Below are 10,892 nucleotides of genomic sequence, written 5' to 3' on the forward strand. Positions count from 1 at the left end.
ATAAGAGCATGGTTAGGCAAGAGTTGAAAAATAAACCTAAATGTTTAGGCTACAGTATTATGATTAATATGCTATGAATGACACAACTTGCAACAAGGTGCCATGTTAATTTTTGTCAACATAAAACTCATTATGTTCCCGTTCCCTGTTAGCCTGTGAGCTATTTTTAACTATCAAACACCTCTAATAAGTTTGGGTTTTAAGGAAAGTCGTATTTAGGGCTGCAGCTAACAATTTATTATTGATCAATCTGCAAATATTTTTTAGGATTAATCGTTCGGTCAAGAAATTTGTGGAAAAATGCTCATCACAATTTGTCTAGAGCCCAAATTGATATCTAAATATGGACTTCTTTAGTTCAAAACCCACAGACTCTTTATTCACTAGTATAAATCAACAAATTCTTCCATTTAAGAAAATGTTTGACATTTTTGCTTTTACTATTAATTGATTATCAAAATAGGTAGCAATGAATTGCACTAAGCCTTGCAGCTCAAGTCATGTTATTGTAAATGAAGCACATGAGTGAAAGTTTACTTTTTGAACTGTCGGGTATTTGTAGTGATCCAGTTATTTGTGTGTATTCACACACAGTAAGCAGACGTTTAACCCTTGTTTAAACTGCTCATGACAACTTTGTTTAGCCTCGGCAAACTCGCAATTAGCCGTTGTGGTAAAGCGCTAAAACACGTAGACGTCAACAAAAGAGAAAACACAGCCTGGTTTCTTTTTTTAAAAATGCCATTTGTATTAAAAGTCTTTTTTTTCTTAAAACAGACACAGCCCACTGTTAAAAGGCTGGTCTGAAATTGAACTTACAATCAGGTTAGATTTGTCAACGGTACATCATCACATTTCCTGTTAAAAACAACAAAATAAAACAGAACAAACAGAAGTTGATTTAAGTGGCCTGGAAAAGGTAAGCGTTTGGTGGTGTTATCATCACGTCAAGGGGATTCCAGTACCTGTGCATTTCAAGATATAGGTTTGGCCAGACTAAAGCAGACATTGCAAAATTGAACACCTTAGACTTCAAGAAGGCCAACAGAAAACATACAGAAAACCGCCATTCCATTAACAAAAAGCCTATTGTAGTTTTCTTTTTTTCAGCCTCCATCCCTACGAGATTATCCAGAAGAACAGTTCACTAAAATCGTGGATTGCCATGTTGAAGGGTTCTTTTGGTGATACATGTAGGTTGGCACTAAATCTGAACAGCTGATTTGTTTTGGAAAGGCACTTGACACAAGGGCGATCGGGTCGCCGTCCTCGTGTCACTTCAGTTAAGGTCCTCTCGCGCACTGAAGAGGTGATGAAGGGAAAAAAAACAACAAAAAAAGTGGCACTCGTCACGTTTACTCCACCTGCAGATAGAGTGGTGTCAATTTCTTTTTGACTTTGGAGAACAAAAAATAGGATTTGGAGTATTGAGGAGTGTTTGGAGACATCATCCCCAAATCTGTTTACCTGCCCCCGACTCTGCAGTTATTTAACAAAATATACTCTATCTCTCTTGTCATCTTCTCTTACAGAAATATCCATATATGAGTGTCTCTAAGTGTTGCCCTCCATATCTTTTCCATTGGGGTTTAGTTCCAGTCGGGAGTACAGTTGGAACCGGCGAGAGGGGGAGGCGTTGCTGGAACTCTGGATCCGACACTGTGTTGACATCGACGGCGGACACTGATCGTGCAGCAAAGATACTCCAACCCAGCAGAATTCCTGAAGAGTGGACCCCTCCCCTCTGTCTCTGTTGCTCCCCTCCTCCTCCTCCTCTCGTCCCCCTGCAGCATTCCTCCCTGTATTTTCCTCCAAGGCCAGGGTGAGACACGAAGAAGAGCTCAACAGTACACACTTGCTGCAACACACTGCCACAAACAAGAGATAAAGGGAGGGGGGGGATGAGAAAATGAGTCATGGGTGAGCGACGGCAACTTAACAACACACGCAGGGGCTCGAGAAGAATCAACTTCCCTGAACGATCCCTGAATGTAGGCCATTACACGAACAATCGGAATCTCCCAGCTCCTGTTAACCCCATTCTGGAAAATACCGGCTGGGTGAGTTGTAGGTGTACAAATTCAACTTCTGACTTTGCAAACCTCATTAAAATCCGCCACAGCCTGCCCCCCCATCCAGTTCTGCAAAATGAGTCAGACACTTCCCCAATCTGCTTGGCAAAAACAATAGGGCTGCAAGTGTCCTAACCAGTGCATGCACCCACACTGACAAAATGACAATATGCTTTAAAATGAAAGCCAAGTTGGGCACACATCCGGCATTTTGCTGTCCACTTTATACTTATATGGACATGTGCTTCTTGGAGAGGATCTCAGTAACATGTTTATGATTGAAGTGTGTGTGTCTTGATTGCACTGCCATTAATGTCAGCTTTGTGTTTTGCAGTGTGCTTCAACTTACCATTGCAAACTTAAAACCGAGCAAAGAATAAAACTTTATGGTTGTCCTTTTTGTTTTTTTTTCTTAAAGAATGACACAAGACGAGCAGCACTGGTCGTCGCCATTTGGTGTCGAGGCATAGTTCATCTGTCGGACTATCTCTGCAAACAGTTCGTCCACCGAGGTTTTATTTTTGGCTGAAGTTTCCATGAACGGGCAGTTCCAGTCGTCCGCCAGTGCCTTCCCCTCACCGGACGAGACCTCCCTCTCCCCCTCCAGGTCCACTTTGTTCCCGACCAGAATCATCGGCACCCTCTCGTACCTTTTCACCCGGATGATCTGGTCCCTCATCGGTTTGATGTCCTGGAAGCTCTGCTGGTTCACCAGGCTGTAGACCAGGATGAAGCCCTGCCCGTTTTTGATGTACAGGTCTCGCATGGAGGCGAACTGCTCGGTCCCCGCCGTGTCCAGGATCTCCAGCACGGACGGAGAGGAGTCCACCTCGATCTCCTTCCTGTAGAAATCCTCTATCGTCGGGTCGTATTTCTCTATGAAGGACCCCGTCACGAACTGGACGGTCAATGCGGATTTCCCGACCCCTCCGGACCCGAGAACCACTACTTTGTACTCTCTCATGGTTCCCAAAACAGCCGACGCTCCTGCTTCCTCTCCGCTGTGAGCCCGCTAGCCGCCCTGCTGGGTTTCAAACCGCTCGCCGTTGCTCCTCCGCCAGCACTTTTGTACAAGCTCCGGTCGGTTGATACGGGGCGTGGCCGTCAGCTATCGCCGTTCAGGGGGTGAATACGGTTGTTTGGGACCCACGCTCAGCATTTGTATTGTGGCATGTTGAGTTCCCGACGACAGCCCAGCCGGTTCTTGAGCGAGCTTCCCCCGTTTTCGTTCAAGTAGCCACCGTGCGTCCGTTGCACTCTTTGGCAGAGGCAAGTCACCCTCAGCGGAAACGCACCACTTCCGGTGTCACCTTTCAAAATAAAATCGCAACAGCCTCACACGTCCGCTAAAGTCAATTTTGTTACGATTTTTACAACTTATAAAACAGAATCAGCAACACACCATGTCGCAAAAAATATTCATATCCCATGTTGTTTGAATATCATACAATTCATTGGGATTTAAATGTAATATATATTTTCCCTTGAAAGCGATGTTTGTAATTTCCGGTGTCGGCTCTGCTGACTGTCGCTAACTTGACGCCGCGCGCTTCCTGCCCACACTCAGCACGCAGTCTGCGTCCCACGTCACTCAGACGCTCTCCAGCGTTTAGTTAAAGGTGCAGTGCGGCTGTTATCGCACAGTCAGCGCGGCTGCTGGCCCCAGTACCCACGCAGTCCTGCCACACCTTAGTTTCGACATCGCTGATCTTCTGGCTTACTACCGCTTGAGTCATTCTCAAACAACTTACTGGAAAAAGGCCTATCTGCTGCAATTTCTGCACTCAGCTTATTGCTTAACCCAACTAACGCAATGTGGGTCAGTGGTTTCTCTTCACCTTTTGAACTCTGGGTTCATCGCAGGAGAAGTGATAAATCAAATTACACTAAATAAATCAAGCTGAATGACAAAAAAAAGTGTTTATATATGAATAAAAAACTCATATGTGTGATAATATTTCCAATTTCTTAGGGGAAAAACAATACTTAAGTTGTAGCTGGATGACATAACAAGAACACTGAAGAGGAAGTGACTCACATCAGCAATCCTGTGAAGCATGACCCCACATGTGACACAGCAAAGGGCTTTTGTCTTACAAGTTGTGTACAGTCCTGTGTGTCTTTTTTGTTTTTGTTTTCTAGATGCAACCCAGTATCAGATAAATCTCAATTTCCTTGTTCACAGACATGCACCACTGAGCCTTTTCTCTGTTCTCAGTCAGATCAATATCTTACCCACACTCAGACCTACCATGAAAGAAAGTTGTCTCTCAACATATTCTGAGTCTGGAAGTTACCGTAACCATGACTCATGGCATGTGGCGCAATCTTTAATCCAAGTGGAAACCTTTTGATAAGATCATATTATAGTCAATCATTTAAGTCGTCACAGTTCTCTGATTGATTGTGCGTGCGTGGGTGTGTATCAAATCACCATCACGCCCTCTCGCAAATTGTGATATAACCAATGTTTTCCAATCAATGCCTGTCACGAGGCACAGTGATGATTAAACCACAGTCGTGACCTCATCACCTCCAGGGATCGCTGGGAAAACTCTGCTGGATCAATAGAGTTTTAATTCATCCACAAATCACCAACAGCGATACAACACACACACACACACACACACACACACGCTCATGCAGTGCGGTTAGAGCCGTGAATGGGGAAGTAAATCTGAGTCAGCGTGCATCACTGTGATTGTTGAAACTCAAGAGTATACGTCATGATGGAACAGATGGAGGCAACAAACAAAAAAAAAAAAAAACCCCAAACAGTCAGTGACAGTATGTGAAACATGTGGATTGGCTCATCATGAGGGGCTTTCAAGAACAGCCCCTCCCCAGATCCCATTAAGAAAACAACAAGTCAAAGCCTATGCGGAGACAATCAGCGCCCTGCCCCATGGGGAGCGAGCGGTAATGTGACCTCGAGCCGTGTGATGTAGATTGTCACATCTGTGAGAGTGATCACCCTGAATGTAAAACCGGGCCATCCTGTCAGAGAGGAGCTGAGTTTATTGTCACACACCGCTGATAATTAGATAGACACAGACACACTTTATCAACTCATGGTATGTCAGCTCTCCCCCCCAGGTGAATTCTCAACAACAAAACTACTAACGATAAAGACCGGGATAATGGTGATGTGTGGCCTTTCACACAGTTGTCATGGTGATTGGGGCTTTTGATGTCACTAGTCTGCTTCTGTGCATACATACACACACGCAGATCACATGAACAGAGAGGCAACACTGGATGCTGAATTAAAAGCTTCCTTCATGTAAGTAAAAACAGAATAGGGGAAAAAAAACAATTTTCTAAACGCTAAGATGAATGTGAGAATCACAAACAACTGACTTTCAGACTAAAAGTCAACCTTCATATTATAATTTTGTAAGATATCCACTTTACGCTAATTCAGACTGCTGATGTCTTTTTTTATTTTACTGATGTCTTAAATCTGTATCGTTTCACCTTCGGCTGACTTTCTCTGGTATTTTTTTGCATGCAGCGAGCAATCCAGATTTTCTATCTCTTACACTTTACAGCAAGTTTTAAGAGTTTGAATTTTCAACTCAGGGCAGCGGGAATAAGCTGAAAAACACAACATTGACATATCATCGCCCTTAAAATTAATATGGTGAACTTCTTAGCATGCTTAGACAGTGAGCAACATTATCGTTCATACCCAGATACCAGACGCGTTCAGCCACAGTTCATATTTATTCTGCTGGTTCGGATCTGGTCCTGTGGTTCATTGGGTTTGCTCTTGGCTGACATGTGACCATGGTGCGGTCTGCTTGTCGCTCCGATCTGACAAGCAGGAGTAAACCATTCAAGTGCCATCATTGCACATAGTATGTGGGGCTTTGCCCACAATCACAATCAAATTTCTTCTGTGGGCTTTAAAAACTGTACAGTGAACAACATCCTCGGTCCTTAAAACCCTCGATTCAAGTGAAAAAAAAAACGTATAACAGGTGGAAAAAAGATGGACAGTCGTCACAGGACAGACAGACATGCAATAGATGTTGCATGTACAGAACAGACCAACAAAATCACAGTTTACACATTTCATTGACAGAATATCTGATACAAGACTGTGGATCCAAGGGGATGACTGAGCTGGCTGAAGCACACGACCTCAGATATAAGGTATAGATACAGATATAGATACAGATATAAGGTATAGATACAGATATAGATACAGATATAAGGTATAGTTATAGATATAAGGAGATAACTCTGTTTCTACTGTTTTTGGTCTCCACCAGCTCCTGAGGGAAATGCATGGCGTTCTAACTGTTTCATGCACAACGTTCACCAGCTCCACTTTCTAACTTGGACATTCTGCCATTTGGTTTGGGTAAAGTTTGAAAAGCGACGCTGGTTTGTGCGGTGAGACTGAGCCAAACATTGCAGTTGCAGGCCAGAAAACTCAAACAATGAGGTCAAAAGTGATACTCCATAGAGGGAACAGGAACTGCAGTGTCAGGCAATAATTAGGCTCTCTATTAGTGATTTGTGCAAATCTGGTCATAAGATGGTCATACAGGCTGTAATAAACAGAGCAGAGGAAGTGAAGGTCACAAAACAGGAACAAAACCAGTTGTTTGTTAACCACCAATAAAAATCAAATAAGAAGAAGAAGAAGAAGAAGAAGAAACAAAACCAGTCACCTCGAGCATCTACGAGGGGATGTGGCAATTAATCTGGGAATGGGAATCTGTTGGGAATATCTGTGAAGATGGCATCAACAGTCAGGCACGTCAGTCAGAGTGGAAACAGTCGGTCATTCGAGTTAAACGTTCACTACATCAGAACTTATTCAGTGACACAAGTGACAGTAAAAACTTTAATCTTACATTAATGAAAGGACTGTTATAGTCATTTGATCCATTGCTGATGTAAAACATTGTATATTGAAGCTTTAATATTAGTTTATGCTCGAATTAGAGTTAAAAGTGTGCAACTTCTTTATATCTGGTCAATAATGTCAAATAAAAAGAAAAAACAGTCAGTTTAAACGTGACACTGCTGCTAAATTTAACCCGAAGATCTCTTCATTCCTTGTTACAACTGCTAATAACCTCTACCAAGAGGCCTGGGCTCATTGCCCCTCACCTAATATCACTTTCATCTCATATCATCCCCAGCATGCTCTAATTGAAATAGCCTGAAATAGCCCGAGGCCGGCCCCTGAGTGCGATCCCGTTCAGTAAAAGGTGAACACCTACAACAACAGAATAAGATGTACTGCGACAGGTCTTTAATCCTCAGCCCCTTGTCCTGTGAGAGTGACAGTAGACTAATTAAAATGTCTGAGACCACTGAGCTAATTAACGGCAGAGATAAGTCGCCACCGATGTTTTCCACTCCACAGGGACTCAGAGGCCTTTTTAAAACAACAAGTTTCAGGATGTCATTTTAAAAGGGAAAAAAAAGACTGGTGGCAAAATGTTATTACCTGGTGTAAAGCTTCTGACCTTGAATTTATCACTCCGTTTTCATAGTTTGCGTTTCCACTCTTCCTCTGCGGAGACGTGTGCGTTTTGATTTACGAATTATTCAGATGGTGTGAGATGATCATTCATCATTTCAGCAGCATCAGAGCACAGTACATATAAAAGGCTTTCCAGAGCCATCTTGTGATTAGACCTCGCAGCTATAAAGCTACAATTGTGGCCAGAGCGAAGCAGCTACGTGTAACACACCAAGGTTCCCAAGTGTTACTCATTACACATACTAAATAAAGGCTATAACAGGCAGTTATTTCTGAACCGCTTCCACTTCTATTGTTTATCGACACCTCTGACAAAAGTTCATCACCACAGTTCCTCCTATCATTGTCACCCGAGCTGTCCAGCGCGTTGTCTTCACAGGTCCATTGTTTAGCTGCGTCAATGTGTCCATTGTTGTATGATGAAATATTTTTAGAGAGGGGGAGCGACCGTTAATCTTAAGCCTGATGATGTGTTTGTTGTCCTGGAGACACAGGCCCTCAGCCAAAAATCGCATTGTTTCATCAGCCTGAAAGTTAATGATATTTTTTAGTAATGTTATGATTTCTTATAAATAAAGTTTGAACTGATTAAATATTTCAGAAGTCTACTATAGATATTTTCTGTTCAGGGTCTCAAAGATCCCAGCTGTAAAACCCACAAATGGAACAGATCAGTGGTTAGTGTTTACAGAAGGCCTCTGTAAGGAAGCCCAACATATGATTAATTAGATTAAATGTTGTTAGTTGTTTCAAAGGGGAAGATGTGACAACCTTAAAATATGAGGAAAACAGCACACAGTTTCTCCTCTGGAGGACATTCATAGTGTTGCACTCAGTCGCTCATATGACAGAAATAGTTGTGAAGCATGCAAAAGAAGAGTGCGCTAGAGCGAGAAGTTCAAATCCACACTCCTTTCTCACCTCTGCACTGCTGGCCGGTCAGGGTGTGAAGTGGGTAGCAGATCAATCAATCAATCAGACTTTATTTATACAGCACAGCAAAACAAGCAACACAGCAAACAAACCAAAATGAAATTCAAAGTGCTTTACAAGTGAATGAAAAAACATTGGATATCAGGCAGAGACTAATGTACGCCAAGACAGCAATAACATTGTTAAAAGAACAAAAGATAATGAATGAAAGATACAAGCAATAAAAATAAGTATAAAAAGATGTGGGATTCTCGGTTTTTGAAAATAACACAGCCCGCATGGGGAGGGTGTCGCTTTAGACCTCTCTGGGATTAAATTAAACCAAAACATTTGTAGCATAACTATGAAGGGTCACAGTACTGTACATTTCTTTATTTTGCTGGTGAAAGACTCTTTGGCCTGCAAAAAGACTTTGCTAATGCATAACATAACCTAAAGATAAAATGAAAGCAGGAGATGACATTAAAGAAAACTTTATTTATTTATCTATTTTCACATTTTAAAGAATATCTAAAAGCAAAGAAAGGTGAAAGAAAAAAACACATAGGGAAGACTGAGATGGATGACGGCCGTCCAGGTCCAGATGCAAACTGAGTTTGTCACATTTATGACTTAAACCACTGAGTCATAGGACACAAAACGTAGATTTTAAGAAAGGGGATATAAAGCCACAGTGGAGCATTTGTTCACAACCTGGGGTCAGGAACTCTTAAGAGGGTCTAATCCTTTAATTTTATTGTGAAATGCTCAAGAGCTACATCCACCAGAGTAGGAAAAAAAATGAAATGAAACAAAAACAGAGACAAGAGTGTCACTTTGTTTCAAAATGTGATGGGGACATAAGGGCCCCAATGAAACTATACTTAAATATGTGCAGTTTAAGGTGAAGTGGTGCTTTTTAAAAAGTGATGACGACAAAATTGGCCATGTCACACCTCTGCTTAGAGAGTAAAATTGCTCTCTGACCACTAAACTCTGTTTTAAATGGTCACAAGATAAAAAGGTTTAGAGTTCTGCCTCCCTTTGCTGCAGTAAGATGTTCTGTCCACCGGAGGACAGCAGACCTGCATCTAACCCTGGGAGAGTTCAGACGCTCACAGTTCAGGTGAGAATCCACACACTGAGGTGACGGTGCTGTGAAATGTGCAGCTCGTGTGTCATTTTAGACAGCACACGTGCGATCACACAAGGAAAATGTAGAGGAACTGTGACAATACGTAATCACTGATGTGTGACCGTATTTTGATTTGTGTCTGAACAGATTTCACTGGATAAGTATGTGACTCGGCATCACAAATCTGAGAAACACAGCACGGAGAGGATCTTCTGCTCACATCTTGGTGGATGACAACTCTCTATTGTTCAAGAATGAAAACAAAAGGCCGTTGTCTCTCGTCAAATGCCGTTAAATTCGCCAACAAAGCCAGAACAGTCCGGAGAGAGAAACTGATAGAGCCATTGACGCTGCGACACACAACCCTTCGAACCAAATAACTGATCACAAAATGTATTACATGAAACAGACACTCGGAGTATATGTAAGATGAGGAAGCAGAGCAGAAACAGAAAGGAGTCTTAAATAGATAGAAACAGGCTGACGGACAGAGAGAGTGGACACAGAGTCTTTCATCCGGCCCACAATGGCGGCCTTTCATGCGTGGAATTTGTCCATCATTAATAATACATACAGCCCCGTCCAGTAACTGTACAGTCGACATGCTGGGGGTTAAAGTTTAAGGTTGAGAGTCACAGTCACCATCATCATCAGAGAAGAGTCTGACATTCTCACTTCCTCACTGAAGCCGGTGGGGGGGTGGGGTGGGAGTTCACGATAATGAGAAACGCAGTCAGCGAGGGCCTCGGAGCTCCACGGTTGCCTCCGGAGGCTGCGGCACTTTTGTAAAAAAGTCCTCAGGCAGATGTGAATATTCTTGTCATACCCAGATGCCATTCTGGGGGACGTGATATCCACGCTTCAGTGTCGTGGCCAAAAGAGAAGAACGACAGAATCCCAGCAGCAATGTAATTACTTCTGTTGCTAACACAATGGGAGCAATTCATCCATTAAAATAGGGGTTGCATGTGTTTGTGTGTGTGTGTGTGTGTGTGTGTGTGTGTGTGTGTGTGTGTGTGTGTGCGAACGCTCCTCACACTCGCTCAGTCTGTGCTAAATAGGAATTGGAATTGGAAAAGGCTCTGAGGTCCACCGGGCTTTCACGGAAGACTTCGAACAGACACAAATAAATTGACTGACTTCTCACCTTGTATTCGTCTGCCTGCTGCTGATGCATGAAGTGCTCAGATGACATTTCAGAAATCTGCGCAGAATCAGGAAGGAGTGTCTGTCCACACAAACACTTTAGATTTATATCTTCGCTGGC

At 42.8% G+C, this 10,892-nt stretch overlaps 1 protein-coding gene across 1 annotated transcript; it reads right to left on the minus strand.

Moving 5' to 3' along the window:
* Positions 1 to 723: 723 nt before the first annotated feature.
* On the minus strand, positions 724 to 3,339 carry LOC115574406 (ras-related protein Rap-2b). Its single transcript, XM_030405909.1, has 2 exons — positions 2,422 to 3,339; positions 724 to 1,868 (listed from the first exon to the last, which is right to left on the minus strand). The coding sequence occupies exon 1, from the start codon at positions 3,034 to 3,036 to the stop codon at positions 2,485 to 2,487; it is 552 nt and encodes a 183-aa protein (XP_030261769.1). The 5' UTR covers positions 3,037 to 3,339; the 3' UTR covers positions 724 to 1,868; positions 2,422 to 2,484.
* Positions 3,340 to 10,892: the final 7,553 nt, after the last annotated feature.

Source organism: Sparus aurata, chromosome 2 (assembly GCF_900880675.1).
Source record: "Sparus aurata chromosome 2, fSpaAur1.1, whole genome shotgun sequence".
Taxonomy (NCBI): Eukaryota; Metazoa; Chordata; class Actinopteri; order Spariformes; family Sparidae; genus Sparus; species Sparus aurata.